This window comes from Podarcis raffonei, chromosome 13 (assembly GCF_027172205.1).
Source record: "Podarcis raffonei isolate rPodRaf1 chromosome 13, rPodRaf1.pri, whole genome shotgun sequence".
In the NCBI taxonomy this organism is placed as follows: domain Eukaryota; kingdom Metazoa; phylum Chordata; class Lepidosauria; order Squamata; family Lacertidae; genus Podarcis; species Podarcis raffonei.
The window spans coordinates 16,705,090-16,729,339 of NC_070614.1; the positions used below are offsets into that span (position 1 = coordinate 16,705,090).

At 44.5% G+C, this 24,250-nt stretch overlaps 1 protein-coding gene and 1 non-coding gene across 2 annotated transcripts; one reads left to right on the forward strand and one right to left on the reverse strand.

Annotated features, from left to right (window-relative positions):
* Nucleotides 1–380: 380 nt before the first annotated feature.
* FKBP10 (FKBP prolyl isomerase 10) lies at nucleotides 381–23,559 on the reverse strand. The gene is made up of 10 exons (XM_053359851.1): nucleotides 23,043–23,559; nucleotides 18,823–18,968; nucleotides 17,412–17,601; nucleotides 16,270–16,415; nucleotides 13,523–13,712; nucleotides 5,701–5,846; nucleotides 5,085–5,274; nucleotides 3,386–3,528; nucleotides 2,428–2,591; nucleotides 381–1,092 (listed from the first exon to the last, which is right to left on the reverse strand). The coding sequence occupies exons 1-10, from the start codon at nucleotides 23,234–23,236 to the stop codon at nucleotides 910–912; spliced, it is 1,692 nt and encodes a 563-aa protein (XP_053215826.1). The 5' UTR covers nucleotides 23,237–23,559; the 3' UTR covers nucleotides 381–909.
* On the forward strand, nucleotides 12,948–13,021 carry TRNAK-CUU (transfer RNA lysine (anticodon CUU)). The gene has a single exon. It is a non-coding gene; the product is annotated as a tRNA-Lys (tRNA).
* Nucleotides 23,560–24,250: the final 691 nt, after the last annotated feature.

Genomic DNA, 24,250 nt, shown 5'->3' on the forward strand with positions numbered 1-24,250 from the left:
AGCCCTCAGAGGGCACAGGCAGCTCAGGACTACAACAAGAATGAGCAGTCCTTTCCTCAGCAGCCTGCTGGGTGAGGAGGGAGGCGGAGAGAGAAGCAGGGCCAGAAAAAGGAGGAAAGAGGGACAGAAAGGAAAGGATGTGGCAGAAAGAATGGTTAAAGCGGTGCACCCTTTTGGCCACACCCACTCCTGTCTTCTGCCCCGCCCACTGCCATTGCATGGTCTGACTAAATCAGAAGCAAGGCATCCCTTGACGGATTAAAAGGCTGCCCACGCACCTGCCATTCAAACAATATTGGAGCAGATAGGTAACCTTATCTCCACGTTTCCGCTCCTCTCCTTTCTGGTTTTGGACCGAAAGAAAAACTTAATACCCCATCCTTGGAAATACACTTGAGCAATGCATTTGTTTGGTTCCCGTCACACGTTTCGGGATTCCTTAATACAGAATTCAGCTTCCTCGATTTGGCAAGAGAACACACAAAAATCCAATGGGGGGGGGCAGGTTGTGCGCCTGGAAGCAGCAGAAGGCCTGAGTCAATGGCACGGCTCCTGCTCACGACAATTTTGTTGCAGATGGGATGCCTGAGGAAATAGAAGGGATTCAGTAAATGGTGTGGTGTGTGGTGGTTGTCTGGAAAGGCAATCGTTGCAAGCGCTAACTCCCTGATTTTGGTATGTCGAAACAGGATCTCAGTTAAATAGTTCTCAAAAAAGGGGAGAGGGAAAAAAAGATCAAAGGTACAAAATGTGGAACAAAATAGGTTTGCATCTGTAGGTTCAGTCTCTTTAACTCAGGAAAGGGAGTTAGTGAGCTTCTGGCCCCACAAAGTAGGGGAAGAGGCACCAAACTGGAGTGCTTTTTTAAAAACAACAACAACGAAGCCCAATCCCAGAGTCCTTTCTCTTTTAAAGTTCCTCATGTTTAACTTGATCCTCGTCTGATTTCAGCTTCAGTTCCTCTGCTGTGATCTTCCCATCCTTATTCCGGTCTTGGTTTTGGAACATGTCGTTGACCACTTTTTCTGGGTCAGGGCCTGGCATGAGACGACCTTTGCCTTCAGCGATCTGAGCTTTGATGAACTCTGAGAACTGCAGGGGGAGAGAAAGCAGGGAAAAGGATAAGCCATTTCCACTGGGAAGGGTGTGTGTGGCATATGCATTCAACAACATGGGAAACAGCATTTCAAGACATCCAGCTCCTATGTCTCGCTTCCTTTATATCAGTCTCTTAACTTTCCTTTGCCTACTGCTTGCCATTTTTCAAGGTTGAGCAAGATGCCGGACTGATGGGGAAAAAAATGAATTGCTAAAGGTGCATTAACTTGAGTGGCTCTAGATGATAACGCAAGAGACGGACAAGACAACTGGAAAAGGGCTGCAGCCTTCACAGGCTGTGCCCTCTGCAGCAAGACGAAGGAAAACCAGGTCCTTAATTGTGTTGGGAGTTTCCATGAGTATAAAAGGCTCTCTACTGCAAAAGTTACATGGGAACACGAAGGAACCACCAGATGATGGGGCTTAAATGCATGACCCTACAACCCTTTTCTACCCAAGTTGCTCCTTCACATCTGTAACACCTTAAAAGGGCCCACATCTCACTGCAAGTTATAACCAAAATATTTATCATCTGCTACACATAGCTGTAGCAACCCAATGCTTCCTCTTCCTCTTGCTTCCTCTAGCAACCCAATAATGTACAGATTGTTTTTGGGTGTGTGATGTAACGTTGCATTTTTTATTTCACCATCACTGCAGAAGGGAAAGGACTTCTATAGATGATTTGTTAATTGTTTTATATGATTTAAGCTGTATTTGTGATGTTCTGTTATGTTTTATTACGTTATTGTTATTTATTGTTTGTAAGCCACTTTGAGGTTCATATGAATGAAAAGCAACATAGAAATACAAAAAATCAAATCAAAACAAACAAATAGTCACTGGGAAGTAGGGCTACAATGTTAAATCAATTGGTCAGTTAGTTTTTTTAAAATAAAATTTAAAAAGCTTTTCAGCTGAATGATACGGTGCTCCTGGTTAACCAGCCAACCAATTTTCTAAAAAGAAAAATATTTTCCATGCAATGCTTATACAAACTGTAAATGGTGAGCACCATCATATAGGCAGGGATGTCTCTTCCAAGACAATGCCTCCAAGACAACACACACGTGCATCTTCTTAAAATAAAAAGTTTGCTCTTTGCTCCAAGCTATTGTTTTTACCCGTATACAAATGGAATAAATTTTTCCCTATTAATTTACTAAAACTCGAACAACTAATTATAGGGTAGATGCTCTTACTCTGGTGGAATGAACAGTTAGTACAAATGGATCCAGCCGTGGATCCTGTCACACCCCCCCCCCCGCCTCCAGTTCAGATTCTTCAGTACCAGCTGCACCCTTTCTAATACAGAATGCAAAATCTCACCTCCTCAGGTGGGACTTCACCATCCTTGTTGAGATCCATGGCTTCAAACAGGTTTTCTGGTAGGTCGCTGTGCCAGACAAACAGGTATCCTTCTGGAACTCCAGGCTCCCGGTGTAGCAGCTCTAACTCAAAGTAGAGAACGGCACTGCCAGGTACACCCCGGGCTGAAAAAGCAAGGTGCACATATCAACAGGGCGAGGTCATCCACAGAGGCACTGGCTAGGCAGCAGTGACCCGGAGTCAAAGCTAGGAGAAACCTATTGACAGGAAGTGACCTCGCTTCTTGAGAGGAAGTGGTATCAGAGGGTTTAGCTACTATTTCTCCTCCTCCTCACTGATTAATGCCATCACAAGGCCATATAAGGAGCCGCATTGCCACTGCCTACTGGCTATAACGTTATTACTCCTAAATTATAATCATGAATTCAATTCATATAGCCTAGTTTCTCACAAGAACGTCTATAAAACCTGGACCTCAAAATATTTTTGTCCTGAAGCACAGCTCCTGTGATAAACTGACAATGCCCATGTCAAGTTTGAACTACTCTTTCTTAGCATTTGGGCTCTGTAAATATTGGCTACTAATCATGCCTAGTGATGAATAGCAAAAAAGTTTCTATGTTCTGTGCTAAAAAATAATTGTAAAACTCTACAAAACGCGATGCAAATTATGCTAAGTTGCGTGCTGCCTTGCGTCATTTATTTTCCTGCTAGTCATAGGGAAGACCACTCCGTCCTACTCTGGCTTCTGAGATTTTACCAGGCAATGCATGCACAGACTTCCAACTGTATTTCCGCAGCCTTAGGAGCTAGAAAGTCACTTTAGGGGAAAAGAAAAAAATAAAAAAAAGAAGGGACTGTCCGGTTGCTGAACCCTGAGTCCAGTATCCATTTCTTCTGCCGGCCCTGTGATGTGGACTCTGAAAACAGATGCCAGAGGCATTGCCCACAACCTTACCTCCACTTTCGCCATGACCCAAATGGGGAGGAACGATGACGGAACGTTTTTCTCCCACGCACATGTTGAGCAGGCCATTGTTCAGGCCTTCAATTATCTTGTTGGTCCCCAGCGTGGCTTCTTGAGGGCTTTCATAGTCATGGCTGTCAAGCAGGAAAACAGGGAGACCATTGGAATCCTTGGAAATATTTTCTGCAGGAATCTCAGAAGTGTGTCTGGGGACCTCTTCCCCAGAATTCTGCTCTTAAGAAAATCACACACACACACACACACACACACACACACACACACACACACAATGGTACCTCGGGTTACATACGCTTCAGGTTACATATGCTTCAGGTTACACACTCCGCTAACCTAGAAATAATGCTTTAGGTTAAGAATTTTGCTTCAGGATAAGAACAGAAATCGTGCTCCAGCAGCAGTGCGACGCCCCATTAGCTAAAGTGGTGCTTCAGGTTAAGAACAGACCTCTGGAACGAATTAAGTACTTAACCCGAGGTACCACTGTGTATATATATATATGCACACTGATTGGCATATATATTTATTTTGCATAATTTACTTTGCTACTCCCAGTGATGGAAAGGGGGAAAAGAGCTGTGGAAGATGCAGGAAATGTGCTTTCAGGTTTCAGTGAATTCTGATCCTCCCTGCTCTCACGGCAGACAGCCAAGGAAGTAGACAAGGAAGCTCTTACAGAGTCTTTATTCAATACTGACAGAGAGAGGCCTCTGTACGCTGCCTCTTAGGTCAATTGCGTTGCTCCAACTGAACTCCTCCCCGCTCCCTTCCCCTTACGCTGGTTGCCAGGGGCTAATTGTCTCTGAGTCTTTTGCCCTTCCACTTTCAATGCACGCCAGGTTCTGGGAGGTCGGAAATGCTCTCCAGTGATAACGTGTCAGCTGGCTGCTCTGGCCCTGTCTTCCCCTTCTCTTCTCCCAACACCTCCCAACTCTTCTGTTCACCTGTCTCTGAGCTGTGACCTTCCTCAAACCACTGCTGGAAGCCACATGACCTGGAAGCTGTACGCCGGCTCCCTCAGCCAATAAGCGAGATGAGCACTGCAACCCCAAAGTCGGCCACGACTGGACCTAATGGTCAGGGGTCCCTTTACCTTTACAACTCTGTGAGGCACTGACTTAGCCCCAAGGTCACCCAGTGAGCTTCATGGCTGAGTGGGGATTTGAACTCTGGTCTCTCAGGTCCTAGTCTGACACTTGTAACCAATATACCACACTGGGAAGCAACAGTGAAATGGCCCAGGTGAGTGCTGCTGCCCCATCAGGCCGTCCACTACTTCCCTTTAGGTTACTTTGTGATAAGGCAATGTAGGTATTTGTTGACATTTAAATTCCTGCATTGCAGGGGGTTGGGAGCAGATGATCCTTGAGGTCCCACCCAACTCTACAATTCTATGAGATAAGAAGAAGAAGAGTTTGGATTTGATATCCCGCCTTTCACTCCCTTTAAGGAGTCTCAAAGCGGCTAACATTCTCCTTTCCCTTCCTCCCCCACAACAAACACTCTGTGAGGTGAGTGGGGCTGAGAGACTTCAGAGAAGTGTGACTGGCCCAAGGTCACCCAGCAGCTGCATGTGGAGGAGCGGAGACATGAACCCGGTTCCCCAGATTACGAGACTACCGCTCTTAACCACTACACCACACTGGCTCTAAACTTTAAGCAAAAGACTCACGAGGAGAAGAGTTTGGTGCCATCCAGGAGGGAGCAGTTGTAATGGTAGCGGACAAAGTCTCTGTCTTGGGTGGTGACGTTGCAGTCCGCAGGCCGGTGGATAGTCTGTATTTCCACAGGGTCTGCGGGATTGTGGAAATCGATGACATGGACGTCGAAGATGAGCACTGCCGAGCCAGGGATTTTGTTCCCTAGAGGACAAGAAGGACAGAGACTGGGGGTTTTTTGCGTGTAAAGAGTGAGGATGCATACACACAAAAGTCCTCCAAGGGTCACAGCTGATTCGAGGCAATTTGCAACCTCTAGTTGCAGAACCCAGAGTATGTCTCTGGGATCTCTTGCCAATGTCCCAGCATACATTCGGGGGCCATTATTTCCATTTCTTTATGTTTCATTGTTTGCCCCAGTGGTTTTCAGCCTTTACACCTTCTGGGAGCCTTCCCCAAATCAACCTTTGTTTTCTTCGCATATGACAGCCAAAGCAACATTGGTGGATTTGTGTGGCCACTCAAACCCAGCAGAGATTTCAAAGCTGGGGGGCTGGTTTGTAGATATAAGCCTTCAAAGGGTTCCGCTGAGGGGCTCCCCACCCATCTCAAGCTGTTCGCTCTACTTACCTGCTCCAGTTTCTCCATAGGCCAAGTGGGGTGGGATAATGACTCTTCTCCTTTCACCAATACAGACTCCCTGAAGCCCTTGGTCCATTCCTGGAATAATGTAGCCTTTCCCAATGTAAGTGTCGTAGGTGTGGTTTCGTGAATAACTGGAATTGGAGAGAGAGAATCCGTGGGGAAGAAGTGTCTTACAAACTGATGTTACAGCAGAGCCTGAAGTTTTCCCCTCCAGATTTCTTAAATTGTGGCTGAGCCCACCCAGAGATAGTCTGAAAGAGCAGGGCGAGACATGAGCTCTGTGGCTCTGATAGGCTGGAAAGTGAGAAGATGTCATCTTCCCACTCTGGCAAAAAATTATTGGGCAAGGTTCAGGCCACTGATGTTTTTTTTTTTTTTATAAAATTTTTTATTGGTTTTTCCACATATAATATAAGACAATACAAAAGACAGACACAAACAAACACACATATAAACATGTAAAATTTCATAGATTTTTTCATATACCCAGTTTCAGCGACTTCCCCATGCCCCCCTTTTCTGCATCTCTATTTTAAACTTTTTTTTCCAGCAACCCCTGGTCCAAATTATTATTAATTCCTATCTTTAACTCTTATCCAATCATTTATCGCTGCAAATCTGTTATGCTTTACCCATGACATTTTAACACTCAATAATTTTGCAAGTATTTTTAAGATAAAGTTTAAATTTCTTCCAATCTTCTTCCGCCGTCTCTTTCCCTTGGTCACGGATTCTGCTCGTCATCTCTGCTAGTCCCATGTAATCGATCACCTTCGTCTGCCACTCTTCCAGTGTGGGTAGTTCTTGTGTCTTCCAATACTTTGCTAGTAAAACTCTCGCTGCTGTTGTAGCATACATAAAAAACATCCTATCTTTCTTTGACACCAATTGGCCTACCATGCCCAGGAGAAAAGCCTCTGGTTTTTTATGAAAGGTACACTTAAGCACCTTCTTAATTTCATTATAGATCATTTCCCAGAAGGCCTTAATCCTTGGGCACGTCCACCAAAGGTGGTAGAAAGTACCTTCAGTTTCCTTGCATTTCCAACATTTATTATTGGGCAAATGGTAAATTTTTGCAAGCTTGACTGGGGTCATGTACCACCTATAAATCATTTTCATAATGTTCTCTCTTAAGGCATTACATGCCGTAAATTTTATACCGGTGGTCCATAACTGTTCCCAGTCAGCAAACATAATGTCATGACCAATGTCCTGTGCCCATTTAATCATAGCTGATTTAACCATTTCATCCTGTGTATTCCATTTCAGCAGCAAGTTGTACATTCTAGACAGATTCTTCGTATTGGGTTCTAACAATTCTGTTTCTAATTTTGACTTCTCCACCTGGAAGCCGATTTTCCTGTCCTGTTTAAAAACTTCATTTATCTGATAATAATGTAGCCAATCTCTTACTTTAAACTTCAATTTCTCATAACTCTGTAATTTCACATTTCCACCTTCTTGTTCTACAATTTCCCAATATTTTGGCCATTTAGATTCCATATTAAGTTTTTTAACTTCCTTGGCCTCCATTGGTGACAGCCACCTAGGGGTTTTATTTTCCAATAAGTCTTTATACCTACTCCAAACATTATATAATGCTTTCCTTACAATATGGTTTTTGAAGCTTTTATGGATTTTTACCTTGTCATACCATATATATGCATGCCAACCAAATCTATTATTGAACCCTTCTAAATCCAAAATGTCTGTGTTCTCAAGAAGTAGCCAATCTTTCAGCCAGCAAAAAGCTGCTGCTTCATAGTAAAGCTTTAAGTCCGGCAGGGCAAACCCCCCTCTTTCTTTTGCATCAGTTAATATTTTAAATTTTATTCTGGGCTTTTTGCCCTGCCAGACAAATTTCGATATATCTTTCTGCCACTACTTGAAACAATCCATTCTGTCCACAATCTGCAATGTTTGAAACAAAAACAGCATTCTTGGCAAAACATTCATCTTAATAACAGCAATTCGGCCTAACAAGGAAAGTCTCAAATTTGACCATATTTCCAAATCTTTCTTAATTTCTGTCCAGCATTTCTCATAATTGTCTTTAAATAGATTCACATTCTTAGTTGTTAAATTAACCCCTAGATATTTCACCTTATTTGCTACCATTAATCCAGTTTCACTCTGAAACTTCTCTCTTTCCTCCACTGTTAGGTTCTTTCCCAATACCTTTGTTTTTTGTTTATTTAACTTAAAACCTGCCACTCGACCAAAGGCTTGTATTGTCTCCAAAACTTTTTTTGTACTAGTGTCTGGCTCTTGCAAAGTTAAAACTAGATCATCTGCGAACGCTTTCAACTTGTATTGTTTGGCTCCGACCTGAATCCCTTTAACCAGCTGGTCACCCCTGATCATATTTAGTAAAACCTCCAGAACAGTTATAAAAAGTAGTGGGGATATTGGGCACCCCTGTCGTGTCCCTTTTTCAATAGCAATTTGTTCAGTAACCACGTTATTTACAATTAGTTTTGCTTTTTGTTCAGAATAAATTGCACCTATACCATTCTCAAAACCTTGACCCACCCCCATTCCTTTGAGATTCTTTTTCATAAAGCTCCAAGAGATATTGTCAAAGGCTTTCTCAGCATCCACAAATATTAATACTGCCTTAGTGTTAATGTTATTCTCAAGTAGTTCCATAATGTCTATTATATTCCTCACATTGTCAGATAAGTGTCTTCCTGGGAGAAAGCCAGCCTGGTCCTTATGAATCTCACCCACCAAAACCCTCTTCAATCTTTTTGCCAAAATGTCTGCAAAAATTTTGTAATCCACGTTAAGCAATGATATAGGGCGGTAGTTCTTAATCTGATTCTTTTCCTTCTCAGATTTTGGTATAAGTGTAATATAAGCTTCTTTCCACGATTCAGGTGCCTTCTTCCCCTCTAAGATTTCATTGCAGACTTCCTTAAACGGTTGAATCAACCAGTCTTTCAAAACTTTGTAATATCTGGAAGTCAGGCCATCTGGTCCTGGAGATTTTCCCAATTTCATGTTTTGAATGGCTCCCTCTATTTCTTGCTCAGTTATTTTCTGGTTCAAAATCATTCTACTTTGATCAGATATTTTTTGTAGTCCATACTTTTTAAGAAATTCTTCCATCTCTTTTTCCTCCACCAGCCCTTGTGCATAAAGTTTCCTGAAATAACTCTGAAAACAATTTCTAATCTCATTTGGCCTAGAAATGTTCTTTCCTTCAACCTCTAGGCTTGTAACCGTGTTTAACTTTTATCTCTTCTTCAGTTGCCATGCCAGAAGTTTCCCACATTTATCTGCCGATTCAAATGTCTTTTGTCTCATTTGCTTTATTTTCCATTCTATCTCCTGGTTCATCAATTCCATATACTGTCTCTGGTAAAACTTTATTTCTCTTAAAATTTCATGAGACTTTGGCTTTGATCTCAATTTCTTTTCACCTTCTTTTATTTTTTCCAAAATTTTGTTTTTCTTTTCATTCTGTCTCTTCTTTTTCAGGGTATTCTGCTGTATCAAAAATCCTCTCATAACCGCTTTACTTGCGTCCCAAATTGTTCTTTTTTCCACCTCTGTTTTCAGATTTATCTCAAAGTAGTCCTTAATAGATTTCTGGGCCTTTCTGCACACCTCTTCATCTCTAAATAGGGAGTCATTCATCCTCCATCTGAAGGAGCCAGCCGTTGTTGTGTTCATTTCCATCTTTACGGCGTTATGGTCGGAGCAAGTTTTTGGGCAGATTTCCACTTTCTTTATCTTAGGTGCCATTCCACTAGTTACCCAGATTTGATCGATTCTGGTCCAGGTCAATTTTGCTTCGGAGAAAAAAGTTCCCTCTCTCTCCAGAGGGTTTCTTATTCTCCAAATGTCAATCAAGTCCATGTTATCTGTCATTTCAAAAAAAGTCTTAGGTAGCCTCCCATCCTTGGAAACCACCTGTCTTAGTGCTTTATCCATATTTGTAGAGACCACTCCATTCATATCTCCCATCATGATTATATTATAATCCAAATAGTCCATTAATGTCTCATGTAGTTTCTTAAAGAACTCTGACTTCCCTTCGTTCGGAGCATAAATCCCAATTATCAATAATTTTTCTCCTTGGACTTGTATTTCTATTGCCAAATATCTTCCTTGTTCATCTTTAAACATCAGCTTCGGGGCCAATTTTTCCTTAGCATAAATCACCACTCCTCTTTTTTTCACCTTATCTGATGAAATGAATTCCTGTCCCAGTCTTTTATTAACAAGTAATTTTCTATGTGTTCTGGTCACGTGGGTTTCTTGCAAACAAATCAAATCCAATTGTTCCTTTTTTAAAATATGGAAAACCTCACGTCTTTTTCTGGGAAGGTTCAAACCGTTACAATTCCAGCTTAAAAATTGTAGAGCCATGTTGTTACTTACTTTGTTGCTCCTCCAACTGCCCCCAACAATTGTTCTTCCTTTGTTGGGGTCTGAAGTCCAAATGTCAAGTTCGATATGTCCGCTAAGTCCTTAGCCTCAGTAGTCAGGTCCACCACTCCCTTCACCAGGTCTTCTTGATTTTTTTCCAGAAACTGTTCTTTATCTTGCACTGTTCTTATTTTGATTTTTTTCCCTTTATAATTAAAAGACAGGCCTTGAGGGTACTCCCATCTGTATATTATGTTGTTCTTCATCAACAAGGTGGTCAAATCCCTGTAGTAGGTTCTTACTTCCAAAATATATTTAGGAATATCCTTATAAATCTGAACAAAGGAGTCTTCAATCTCCAGAGATCTTTGATATTGTAAATTCAATATTTTGTCTCTCTCCTCCTTAGATCTCAAAGTTATCAGGCAATCCCTTGGCTTCTTTTTATTCTGTCTTCTCCCCAGTCTAAAGGCCGTAACTATCTTAAATTCCTCCTCTTTCAAATTAACTTGCCAAAAATCCGAGAATTCTTTGGTGAGGTACTCTGCCAAACTGTCCTGCTCACTTTCTGGCACGGCTCTCAGTCTCAAGTTCCTCTCCTTTCTCTGAAGATCTATTAAGGACAGGGCAGCCTCATGTTCCTCTAGCTTTTTGCAAACAGGTTCTAATTTAACTTGCGTTGATTCGGCTATAGTTTTTGCCTCTTCAGCAGTCTTACGAATTGCAACATTTTCTTCAATTAATTTATTTATAGTCTCTGTATTAGATGCAACACTTTTAGTGTTCAAATCAAGCTTCTCCGATAGCTCTGTTAATTGTTTAGAATTTTCTGTACCTTGTTTGGTCAATGCCTCTAATGATTCATTAATTTTTATTAATGCTTGTGTCACTGTATCCATCCCTCTTTCCTGCCCTTCTACACCTGCAAGGGCAAGGCCTGATATGGAGCCTCTTCTCCTTTGTGCAATTTTTGTTTTTGCTCTTGTTTTTATCTCATCCTCTTGGCCTCTCATGTCCCAAGGTCGTTCCCACAAGAATTGTTTCCAAATGGAAAACTCCACTAACTTTTTCCTTGCGCTGTTAAATTTTCCCTCAGCCCTCTAGAGGGAGCAATTCACATCAAAGTACAGGGAAACAAAGAAAAAGAAAGCGAAAAATGGCCACAACTTTTCAAGTAATTTTCCAGTTAGAAAGCTGTTACTTTGTATCCTCAGCCGCCAACAGTAGCAGATAAGGTCTCAACTTTGTATCCAACTTGCAATACACCAACTTTGTATCCAATCTCAAATGACAGTATCCAATCCCGGTGAATTAGTCCTTTTTAAAGCAGTCCTTTCCCAAGGGTTTAAAACAGCGGATAATTTTCCCTTTCATCTCTTTCCAGCAGGTAATGCTAGTTCAGGTTCATCCCCCCCGCTCCTGCTGCTAGGGGGGAAGGTTCAGATTCAATGTCTAGGTTAAGTATAAATAGAGCAATCTTCCGTCAAATTGCAGCTTGTTTATCGTTGCTTTAACTGTCATGCAGTCCGGGAAAGGCAGACTTCCTTATTTTAACTCTTTCCCGTTTTCAGCCAAATTTTCAAACCGTTTTGCTTTAAATCCCGGAGATTTCCCAATCTTACTCACGGGTAATTGTAAATCCAAATCCGAATGCCAGGAAGGAATCGGCGCTCTCCGTTATGGCGACGCGGCTTCGCTCCGCGAGCTGGGTTGCGACTCTCAGCACCGCGCTCTCACCCGATGCCGCTCCGGAGCCTTTAAAAAGGCTCCTTCGCAGTAAGGGGGGGCGCTTCAGGTGCCCACCGAGTCTCCTTGTTCACAGGCTTCCGCGCCTGTGATTTTAGGGGTCCCCGCTTCGCCGTAGCGGTCAGACCCGAACTCACGGAGCAGCCTCCCTGAGCGGAGCTCAGCAGGAGACCGCCATTAAACGCTGGCGCCGACCGGAAGTCTCGGTTCAGGCCACTGATGGGCAAGGTTCAGGCCTAGGTAATAGAAGGACTTCCAGGTCTCGCTGCTCAGCCTGCACTTTGAGCTGACTCTGTTCACACTCCCCCCCCTCTCTCTCTATTAATAATTTTTATTGGAATTTTATTTACAACATAACATAACCCCGCCCCCCCAAATACACAATCCACCCTCATTAAACGTGAACATAACATACAGTGAGCATAACATACAACAATACAAACAATGAAATAAAAGACTTCCTTTATCCTGTATCTGGCCTCCTTATTTACTTCTTATAAACTGTTTCCTTTATGAATAATTATTAAGATTTTCCTAATTATTAAGATTTTTCTAATTATAACTTAAATATCCACAAAGTCTCCTGCAGACATTAATCGAAACAAGTCCAGGTATGTATTTTAGGGCACTGTTTTGTGAAGTATTCTCTATATTTCCCCCATGCTTTTTGAAACTCTTGTCTAGTGTGATCTCTAATTGCCTCTGTTAATCTAGACTCTGTTAGTCTTGCCATTCCTTTTTTGTTGGCAGTTTCTTTTTTCCAGTTTTTAGCAATTAGGATCGTTCCGCTCCTATGGCATAGAGGAGTATTTCACGATCTTCTCTTGCTATACCTGTGTCCATTATCCCTAGTAGAAAAGCTTCTGTATTTTTAAGAAAGTTATACTTAAACATTTTTTTAAGCTCGTCATATACTGTGTTCCAGAAGCTTTTGATTTTTTCACAGGTCCACCAAACATGTATAAGTGTCCCCTCTGCACACTTCCTCTATATTTTGATCCTCTTCTCACCTTCCCCTGTCCTGTTCTGCCTTGGATAGACTCCTTCTGGGCTAGGGATATAAAGGGCGTTGCTTTCTGTTCTGCCTTGCATCTGTCACACACCCTGCCTGGGATAGCTCAGTTGGTAGAGAATGAGACTCTTAATCTCAGGGTTGTGGGTTCAAGCCCCACATTAGGCAAAAGATTCCTGCAATGTGGGGGGGTTAGACTAGATGACCCTCGTGGTCCCTTCCAACTCTACAATTCTATGATTTCTGTTCCACTGCAGTTAAAGTTCCATGAAAACGACATTATTCAGCTCGCTGTCCACTGTGTCCAAATATAACAATGTAATTAACATTATTATTGCATAATTTCAAGAGGGAGGAGGAGATAATAAATAACATAATAAAAAAATGATTATAGAAAATTGGAGACTGGGGAATGGCAGCTGTGAATACTGATCATAATCACCTGTCTGATTTCTATTTCTGTTTACAGGTGGCTATGCAAATCGACTCAATTTCAGGTAGAGCTTCCCATTTTGACGGAATTTCCCAACAACCCTATTCCAGAAAAAACCAAACTTCTGGTTACGTTAACCTAGCCATACAAAGAATACCGAGGAATGACAGCTTGGTGGAGAAGGGAAGAGGGTAGCGCTTTTTTATCAATGACAGCTGCATTTCAGTCCCCGTTACCTGGAATCAAAGAGGGTCCCATCCATCAAGGTGCCATTATAATGGTACCGCACAAAATCTCCGGTCACAGCCTTGCGCTTGCAAGAGGCTGGCACTTCCAAGTGCTCCAGGGAGATGCCATCTTTTGGGTTGTGCAGGTCCACCAGGAGAACATCAAAAACCAGGGAGGCTTGAGGGGGGATGACAGTGCCTGAGAAAAGGAAAGGAGGACCAACTCAGCTCAGGTGGCCACAGGGACCCAGGTCATGGGGAGGAACACTTTAAACCACCCCATTTTTTTAGCGGGGACGCCAGCTAATCTGCTTTTGAAATACCATCCCTTTCTTCAAGAGCACTGTATGGCAAAGTGTGCTAAGGTTGCGGTTTCTGCCATTTGTGATAAATCCACAATTGAATGTAGCTGACTTCAGCCCACAAAAGTTGTGGCTTTGAGGCTTTTAGTTCTGGGGTCCCCAACACGGTGCCAGTGAACATCATGGCACCCTCAGACACGCCTCTCGGTGCCCACCACAGCCCCCTCCCAGTACATTCTTTTTTATATTTTTTCGGTTTCGTTTGGCTTTGTGAATAAGAGTTTGGATTTGATATCCCGCTTTATCACTACCCGAAGGAGTCTCAAAGCGGCTAACATTCTCCTTTCCCTTCCTCCCCCACAACAAACACTCTGTGAGGTGAGTGGGGCTGAGAGACTTCAGAGAAGTGTGACTAGCCCAAGGTCACCCAGAAGCTGCATGTGGAGGAGCGGAGACGCGAACCCGGTTCCCCAGATTACGAGTCTACCGCTCTTAACCACTACACCACACTGGCTTGTGAGCTGTTGTATGGTTGGGAGGGGTTTGTCTGTGTTTTGGAGGTGTTCACTTGTGTGTGTGTGCTTTGCAAGGAGGGGGGCTGGTGCACGCGCCCACCCTTGCATTTCCAAATGTGCCCCCCAGGCCTTGAAAGATGGAGGACCCCAGTCTTAAACATTAGTGCATAGCCCCTTGGCAGACACCATAGAATCATAGAATCCTAGAGTTGGAAGAGACCACAAGGGCCATTGAGTCCAACCCCCTGCCAAGCAGGGAACACCATCAGAGCACTCCTGACATATGGTTGTCAAGCCTCTGCTTAAAGACCTCCAAAGAAGGAGACTCCACCACACTCCTTGGCAGCAAATTCCACTGTCGAACAGCTCTTACTGTCAGGAAGTTCTTCCTAATGTTTAGGTGGAATCTTCTTTCCTGCAGTTTGGATCCATTGCTCCGTGTCCGCTTCTCTGGAGCAGCAGAAAACAACCTTTCTCCCTCCTCTATGTGACATCCTTTTATATATTTGAACACGGCTATCATATCACCCCTTAACCTCCTTTTCTCCAGGCTAAACATGCCCAGCTTCCTTAGCCGTTCCTCATAAGGCATCGTTTCCAGGCCTTTGACCATTTTGCTTGCCCTCCTCTGGACACGTTCCAGTTTGTCAGTGTCCTTCTTGAACTGTGGTGCCCAGAACTGGACACAGTACTCCAGGTGAGGTCTGACCAGAGCAGAATACAGTGGCACTATTACTTCCCTTGATCTAGATGCTATACTCCTATTGATGCAGCCCAGAATTGCATTGGCTTTTTTAGCTGCCGCGTCACACTGTTGGCTCATGTCAAGTTTGTGGTCAACCAAGACTCCTAGATCCTTTTCACATGTACTGCTCTCAAGCCAGGTGTCACCCATCTTGTATTTGTGCCTCTCATTTTTTTTGCCCAAGTGCAATACTTTACATTTCTCCCTGTTAAAATTCATCTTGTTTGTTTTGGCCCAGTTCTCCAATCTGTCAAGGTCGTTTTGAAGTGTGACCCTGTCCTCTGGGGTGTTAGCCACCCCTAACCCCTAACCATGTTTTTAAAGACATCTCTGTGTGTGGATGTTTTAGCTGAGATCCCTGCATCACAGGGAGTTGGACTAGATGACCCTCAGGGTCCCTTCCTACTCTACAATTCTACAAATTCTTGTCCCTCATCACCAAGTTTTTGTACAAGAGCTCCTTGTATGTATGCAAAAACGTACATACATTCCTATGTAAGCGGGACCCTTGAGATCTGCTAGCAGGTACAATCCTATTCCCCCCCCAAAAAAGATATTTATTTATTTCTAAGTACAATAAAGTCTTATTGTCCTTTTTTTTTTTTGAAAGAAACAAAGAAAGAATTGATTTGTGGATTTCTTTGACACAGAATCTGAGGTGATTTCTTGCATACTTTCAGAATAATGTTTAAATTTAAATAATATAATAAATTTAAATTCTTCTGCAGATATGTAATAATAATATAATAATTTATTATTTATACCCCGCCCATCTGGCTGGGTTTCCCCAGCCACTCTGCGGCTCCCAACAGAATATTAAAAATGCCTTAAAATATAACACATTAAAAACTTCCCTAAACAGGGCTTCCTTCAGATGTCTTCTAAAAGTCAGATAGTTGTTTATTTCCTTGATATCTGGTGGGGGGCATTCCACTGGGCGGGTGCCACTACCGAGAAGGGCCTCTGCCTGGTTCCCTCACTTCTCGCAGTGAGGGAACCGCCAGAAGGCCCTCAAAGGTGGACCTCAGTGTCTGGGCTGAATGATGTGGGTAGAGATGCTCCTTCAGGTATACTGGGTCACGGCCATTTAGGGCTTTTAAGGTCAGCACCAACACTTTGAATTGTGCTCAGAAACGTACTGAATGAATTCTGTTCACCTTATGGTTCAGATTCACAATTTTTTGACCACCTTACCGTAGCCTTTCTCTCCGTAGGCCAGGAACGGGGGGATCACTATTTGCCGTTTCTCTCCAGCACACATGCCTAGCAGGCCCTCGTCCATCCCTTTGATCAGCCAACCTGAACCCACGTAGGTGTCATAAGTACTGTCTTTTCCATAGCTGGGAGACAGGTGAGGATGGAGAAAGGTAAAGAGACATCAGGCAAGGAAGCGGTTTGGCGAAAAGAACGCCACCTTTGCAGCACAGCACTGGTCAAAAACAGCCACCCACTAAAAGGTAAAAAAACAAAAAGGTAAAGGACCCCTGTGAGGTTAAAACCAGTCAAAGGTGGCTATGGGGTTGTGGTGCTCATCTCGCATTCAGGCCGAGGGAGTTGGCATTTGTTCACAGACAGCTTTCCGGGTCATGTGGCCAGCATAACTAAACCGCTTCTGGCACAACGGAACACTGTGATGGAAATCAGAGTGCATGGAAACGTCATTTACCTTCCCGCCACAGTGGTACCTATTTATCTACTTGAACTAGTGTGCTTTCGAATGGCTAGGTTGGCAGGAGCTGGGACAGAGCAACGGGAGCTCACCACCATCACGCAGATTCGAACTGCTAACCTTCTGATCAGCAGCCCAAGAGGCCCAGTGGTTTAGACCACAGCGCCACCCGCTCCTCATCTTATTCTTATTCTACATCAGGCTTCCTCAAACCCGGCCCTCTAGATGTTTTGAGACTACAATTCCCATCATCCCTGACCACCGGTCTTGCTAGCTAGGGATCATGGGAGTTGTAGGCCAAAAACATCTGGAGGGCCGAGTTTGAGGAAGCCTGTTCTACATTGTTCTTAATCACTGCATTTAACTGCAATTAACACCACTACCAGAGATCCAGCATCTTTGACCGGACAGCTGCTCTACCTATTATACAGAACGAGAGTCAACATAAAAACATAATGCTAAATGCATCTTTGAATCCTGTGGCTGGAATCCTCCTTCTGTTTTTTAAACCACCAGCAGCCTTGGAAGGGTAGGGGTCAATCCACTTCGGGACTGTAGCCAAGGGACTGCTATAATTGCAACTGCAATAACATTATTTTGTTGTCTTTCACTCTCTGTACCAAACCTCTGAGCCAAAACACGCCATCTCCCCTTCAGCACATCCTACCTGGAGTCGAAGGGGGTGCCGTCGAGAAGTGTGCCGTTGTAGTGGTAGCGCACGAAGTCGGAGTTCTCCACTGTGCGGTTGCAGCGCTGCGGCTTGGAGACGGTGGTGATCTGCAGCTTGTCTTCTTTGTTCCAAATGTCAAGCAGGATGACATCAAAGTAGAGGGTGGTGTCCGGGGGAATCAGGCCAGCTATGGGGTTGAAAGCGAGGAGCGACCATGGAGACCAAAACGACAATTTTCAGGGGGACTGGGAGGACACCACAACCACTGCCCCTTCGCCAATGGCACCAGGCCATTCAATACAGTGGTACCTCGGGTTACATACGCTTCAGGTTACATATGTTTCAGGTTACAGACTCCTCTAACCCAGAAATATTACCTCGGGTTAAGAACTTTGCTTCAGAATGAGAACAGAAATCGTGCCGCGGCAATGGGAGGCCCCATTAGCTAAAGTGGTACCTCAGGTTAAGAACAGTTTCAGGTTAAGAACGGACCTCCAGAACAAATTAAGTACGTAACCCGAGGTACTACTGTATTACTATTTATCTATTTCTATACTGCCATCCATCTGTGTGGCACTTTACCGAGTACAGGAAATGCATAAAAGGGAGGAGAAAAGAGTGGTGGATGGGGAAAGCCGTGTAAAGCGAAACAGGTGGAACCGGAAATGACAAGAAGCAGGGAAACTCAAGCGTGTTTGGAGGCGGGAAACAACTTCTCAGTATAGAGACCTGCTCTTATTATCTCAGGGCCTTCCAAAACCCCAAAATGTATTTTTTATATAATTGACTTTTTATTTCTATTCTTTGTATATCGCATTGTTGTTTTATTGCGAAGAAGAAGAAGAAGAGTTTGGATATGATATCCCGCTTTATCACTACCTGAAGGAGTCTCAAAGCGGCTAACATTCTCCTTTCCCTTCCTCCCCCACAACAAACACTCTGTGAGGTGAGTGGGGCTGAGAGACTTCAGAGAAGTGTGACTGGCCCAAGGTCACCCAGCAGCTGCATGTGGAGGAGTGGAAACTCGAACCCGGTTCCCCAGATTACGAGTCTACCGCTCTTGACCACTACACCATGCAAGATTCATTCATTCATTCTCAGGGCCTTGCAATGCAGTACAGTCCTATCCTTGCTATGGCTAGCTCAGTGGGTTAGAGCATGGTGCTGACAATGCCAAGGTTGCAGGTTCAATCCCCGTAAGCGACAGCTGCTTATTCCTGCATTGCAGGGGGTTGGACTAGATGACCCTCAGGGTCCCTTTGAACTGTTATGATTCTCTTACCCCCATGCTAGGATCTAGTCCCTGGCATTTTTGTTTTTTAATGCGCCCTTAAAGGCACAGATATGCAGCTAACATATTGTCAGGCTCGGGCCATGCCTGTCAACCCTGGACTCTCTTGCCACTCACCCACGCCGATGCTGCCGTAGCCAAGATGAGGGGGCACAATGAGGTGCCTTCTCTCGTTCACACACATCCCCTGCAGGCCTCTGTCCATGCCGGTGATCAGCCGCCCCACGCCTGCCACGCCGGCCACTGTGGCACCCCGATCATAGCTGGAAGGGGAAGAAGGCATTGATGGAAGGGATGAGCAGAAACAAACAAACAAACAAAAAATGGAGCAAAGAGAACTCTAAAATGGACGGTTAACAGAAAAGATGATGTGTGGTCATGGCCACTGGCTTAGATTGCTTTAAAGGGGACTGGACCGATTCACAGAGGATGAGGTGATCAATGTCTATTAGCTATGGCTACAGGCAAGCTCCAGGTTCTCAGGAGGCATATGTGCGAATGCCATTTGCTGGGGAACAACACCACATAAAGGTATGGTAAAAGGTAAAGGATCCCTGGATGGTTAAGTCCAGTCAAAGGCAACTATGGGGTTGTGGTGCTCATCTCGCTTTCAGGCCGAGGGAGCTGGTGTTTGTCCACAGATAGCTTTCCCGGTCATGTGGCCAGCAGGACTAAACTGCTTCTGGCGCAACGGAACACCATGATGGAAACCAGAGCGCACGGAAACGCTGTTTACCTTCCCGCCACAGAGGTACCTGTTTATCTACTTGCACTGGTGTGCTTTTGAACTGCTAGGTTGGCAGGAGCTGGAACAAAGCAACAGGAGCTCACTCCGTCGCGGGGAATCGAACCACCGACCTTCTGATCGGCAAGCCGATCAGATTTAGACCACAGTGCCACCCACATCCCCTGGAACACCAGGTGAGGGCTGTGGCTCTCATATCCTGGCTACAGGCTTCTCCCATCCGTGTGGTTGGCTGGCAACTGTGAGGAAACAGGATGTTGGACTAGCTAGGCCAGCCTTGGCCAACTACCAGATGTTTGGCACTACAATTCCCATCAGGTCCAGCAACAATTCTGGCCAATTCAGAGGCAAAGGAAGTTTGTGTGGCGTGGTGGAAGCGGAAACACGTCTCCCTGAGTTCACTTTGGGGCCTGGCCTGTCCATTCCCTCCTCAGTGTGGACCTCGTGGAAAACTATTTGAGTACCAGAGCTTAAGGCTGAAAAGCACCATTGTACTATCAAAACCCCCACAAACTCTTCCTGTAACTGTTGTGGGAGCAAAAAGGAAAAGAAATCTTGCTGGCTTCAAGATGCGTTTGGATACATTTACGAAAACTATTTTAGGACCAATTCAATTATTTACCCAAATTGCACCGCAACAGCAGAAACCACCTTTTAAAACAAAACTATGCCCTGAAGCAAGGAATGTGGGTGTATGCCTGTTTTAGTAAGGCAGAGATTCTGTAAAGTTTTGCTGGGAGGAAAAAAACCCCAAAACCTCCCAAACTATTCCTGCTAGCAGGGAGAGGAGCAAATGAAACCTGATCTCCAACTTCCTTTCAGTCAGAAAAGGAGGAGCAGAATAGCCTGATCCTGCACTCTGAATTCGCCAAGAGGATCAGCCTGCATGTCATGATATGGGGGAGGAAAGGCAGTTAGCACTGAGGTTTCAAATCAAGACCAAGTTTTCTTCCAGATCTCTAGAAAACTGGATCCAGGCATTTTATAGGACTGCTGCTTCCAGTGTGTGCATTTTGGACGGGAAAAGGAGTCACCGTCCTAAGTTGCAAAATCCAGCCTTTTAAAATGCATAAGCAGCTGCAGCCTCATGCGGATGACACGTCTACAGCCCAAACGGCAGATCCCATCATGGACGCCATCTCCTCCCACAGCCTATAGCAGCTCACTGCCTGGCCCCTTCCTTCCGACACACCGCTATCTTGCTTCGTAGCTCAACCTGGCTGTGTGGGCAGTGAAGTTTGATGCTCGAGACACGATTTCAAGATGCCTTAATAGTTTTGTTATGGTTCACTCTAATATACCTTAGGATGTGCCAGCTAAATTACACATAAGATTCAGCGATGCTGAACCGAGGGATAATGTAATAGCAAAGGACAGGGGTTGTTGCACTCATTCTCAGTCAAACAATTTGTCTTTTGACGCAAGGGAACTACCAGGAAAGTGAGTGAGTGTTCTTTATTTATTAAGAGAGTTCGGACGCATCACAGGTTTAACTAAAAGTTCCACATCTTTATTTTTTCAGTTTTAAAACGAAGCCTGCAGAAGTTCAGATCTAAAATATCCTTACGTGAAAACGTACTGCTCTAGATGTGTTTCTTCTCCCTCTTAAAATTTATTTTATCAATTCTGTCCTTATTCGAATTTCGCTTTACTATATCTTGAAGGCCCCCCCCCAATGCACCCTCAAATTCTGATGCAGAGGGTTGGGAGAAGATTTTGGGGGCATGGTGGGGGGAGAAGAGAAGAGAAGGGAAGTCCAATTGCTTGAATGCAAATCCATGCATGCAACACTGGCTACAATTCTGTGTTCAGAAATTCCACATAGTGCACCGCGGTAGTATGCTTGCAACCATAGAAAAAGAGCCCGTCCTTTAAAAAACAACCACCAGCCATTCAGCAATGATAATCTTTCCTTTCCTTCTCTTTCCTTCTCTTTCCCTTGATACCCGTTTACCTGGGGGAAAGTCCCACTGAACTTTATGGGACTTATTTCCAAGGACTGCACGGATGGAGAAGGGAGTGTCAAGGAGAGGTGCAAACTGAAGGTTTATTATCCTTTGATGTGATCTGATTTTATCATCTGTGGACTTGAGGAATGTGGGTTGCTCTGAGTTTTCACAGGAGCAGCCTACAGCAAAAACAGGCCAGACCTAATAGAACGACATCCATTTTGTCTTATTTCAAACGCTTCGCCCTCCCCAAAACACTCTTTGCACCTTCTTACCCCCCACAATAATAACTGTTGTTTTTTAACAAGTTCCTGGGACTAAATCTCATTCGGTGTGGTCAGATTCCACAATGATATAACCTAAATTTAGCCGATGGGAAGAAATTATCTAAAGTATGTTTGCTAAGGCAAGGGTTTGTGGCCTGAGTTGCCCTCGCTTTCTCAGAGATTTTTAATGTCCCTTTCCTGAATATCCAGCTTTTCTGAATGGAAATCTCTAACTCAGATAAAAAGAAAAACATGTCAACAGTATTCTATCCAGTTCCCCCCAAAATAAACAAACCTCTTTCCAATGCTCTAGACACAGTCATGACCAATATGTACTTTTAAATATATGCTTTTAATTAAATTATTTTAATTTGAAGCATTACAAGCATTTCGTCCACCCTCACCCTTGCTTTGCTCCTCACCAGCGCCCCCACAAAATTTATTGCACCCCTGCCCACGTTTCTTCCAGGGTGGACCCCTTCTTTTTTCCAGACCTGGCTCTTTGCAAAGTCCACCCTGCACCCTTCTAGCCAGAAGCTGGCTTGGCAGCTGCAAACCGCTGTGCAAAAGCATCTGAAGTTATGCGAGGGATCAGCGGCTCCATATTTCTCTTTCCCCCGAGGCCCCAAAGAGGCAGAAGATAGAAGGCACATACCGCTAGAGGCATGCAATTCCTCTTGCAAGGGAGAGAGAGGGAAGGAAGGTTTCTCGTTGCTGGCGGGCTGTTGTTGTTTTATTTTTAAAAAGGAAGGGCTGTTTTTCTACGGTTGCATGCATGGCTATTTCAAAAGCGCAAAGATGAAACATTAAAACTTGGGTCTCCCATCTCTTAACTTATGGGGTAATCTCCTAAGGGGAAGGGCAGGGGCAGTGTTAGAAACTGAAATATGAAATCTAGGCACAATGGTAGGTTATGGACGCAACAACAGAATGTCTAGGCACACTTTTTGATAACAAGAATACAAAGCTGAAAATGAATGAACTGCAGCTAAAATATTATGTTCTTCCCCTGCCCACCCCCTTAATATTCTTAAGAGGGTCTCTTCTCCAGTCCTCAGAGAATAGCTGGAAGTAGGGGAGGCGGAAAGATGTCCTTTTCCTTCCACTCTGCAGTTTTAATCTGAAATCTTGCACCCCGAACTCAGAAACCGCTTTTGCTCATGAAATGATTCCCTGTCGCAAAATGCGCCTAGAACAATGGGAGTTTCGAACACGGGGCGGGGAAGATATTTTGCCACTCCTTAATTCCAATTTGCCAGGGACTGCAGGTGAGCCACCACCTTAACCCTTTGTCTCTGGATCAAAGGACACAGTCCTGCCCTGGACGGGCGCTGCTGCGCATTTCTCAGCGAGGGAAACGAGAAGGGGGGAAAGTACCTGGAGTCGAACTTGGTGCCGTCCTGAAAAGTGCCATTGTAATGGTACCGGACGAAGTCGCCCATCTGGACTTCTCGCAGGCAGACTTTGGGGATGTAGTATCTGTCGATGACGACGTCCTCCAACGGGCCGGGGTCTCCCAAGCCGCGGACCCCGAGCAGGCTCAGCGCCAAGACGAGACACAGCAAACTCATGGTGATGATCTTCGACGGTGCGCCCTCGGGCAGGAAAAGGAAGGCTCGGCAGCTGCGCCTGGCGCTGGAAGCAGCCGAAGGGGGAGCGGACGGGGGTGGGTGGGAGGGAGAGAAGAGCAGAGGAGGCGCTTTCCTAAAAAAAGAAGAGGAAAAAAAAAACCAGAAACGGAGGCCTGGAGGATTGCAAGCCAGCCGCTCCGATTTCTGTAGACGTGTAAAAAAGCGGCCTGCGGTTGGCTTGCAAAAAAGGGATCGTGGCGGGATCCGATCGCTCTCAGCAGGCAGGGATTGCTTTGCAACCGATTTGGGAATGTGCGCGTGTCCCGCCCCCCTTGCGTTTAGGCTTTTGCAGCAAAAACTATTTCAAAGCGTGTCCGGGCAGCCAGAAAAGCCCTGAGAAGAGAGAGCTTGCGTTAAAAAAGTTTTTTTTGTTTTTTGGTTCGCCAGGTCGTAGTGCTTGTTGGCTACCCGACTGGAGAGTTAGGGAAAAGTCATGCTTACGTGGTCCCCGAGGGGGCGGTGGGGCAGGACCTGAGCTTTACTGTGCAACATCCCATGGAGAACCCTCCCCCGGGACCGGTTTTTTTGCACAAACTTTTGGAATGCGCTGCCTCAGTATGAACTGATGGCTTTGAAAGGGGTTTAAATAACTTTTTAGTGGGCATTGGGTTTGAAAGCTAAATGGACAGTGTTTAGAGAATCAGCATATCAGATGCTGTTAGAAATAGTCTGGAGGCGTGGGTCTTTATAGTTGCTTGGCCTGGTTTTTATTTTTTATTTTTTCCAGACTGCAGAGTTAACTGCATTTTTCAAACCTATAATCTGAAAAGTGCCACGGACTGGATTTGTGCGCATTTTTGCCTAATGATTTGCCCGTGCAAATAAACTTATGTGAGCTAGAACAGACATTTGATTTTAAATCGGCTCCCTTTTTATCCGTTATAAACCGTTTTAACAAAGCTGTATAAGCGGGGGGGGGGGGGAGAGCGACTCCAAGCTGCTTTTCTAAAGCTT

Bases quoted from the DNA above. Each gene is read 5' to 3' on its own strand.
- FKBP10 (XM_053359851.1), bottom strand. From the start codon at position 23,236: ATGAGTTTGCTGTGTCTCGTCTTGGCGCTGAGCCTGCTCGGGGTCCGC. The intron at 17,602-18,822 runs GTGAGTGGCAAG...TCAACCCCATAG, and splicing joins CTACGGCAGCATCGGCGTGG to CTGGCCTGATTCCCCCGGAC. The intron at 2,592-3,385 runs GTAAGGTTGTGG...TTGCTTTTTCAG, and splicing joins GGGTCATGGCGAAAGTGGAG to CCCGGGGTGTACCTGGCAGT.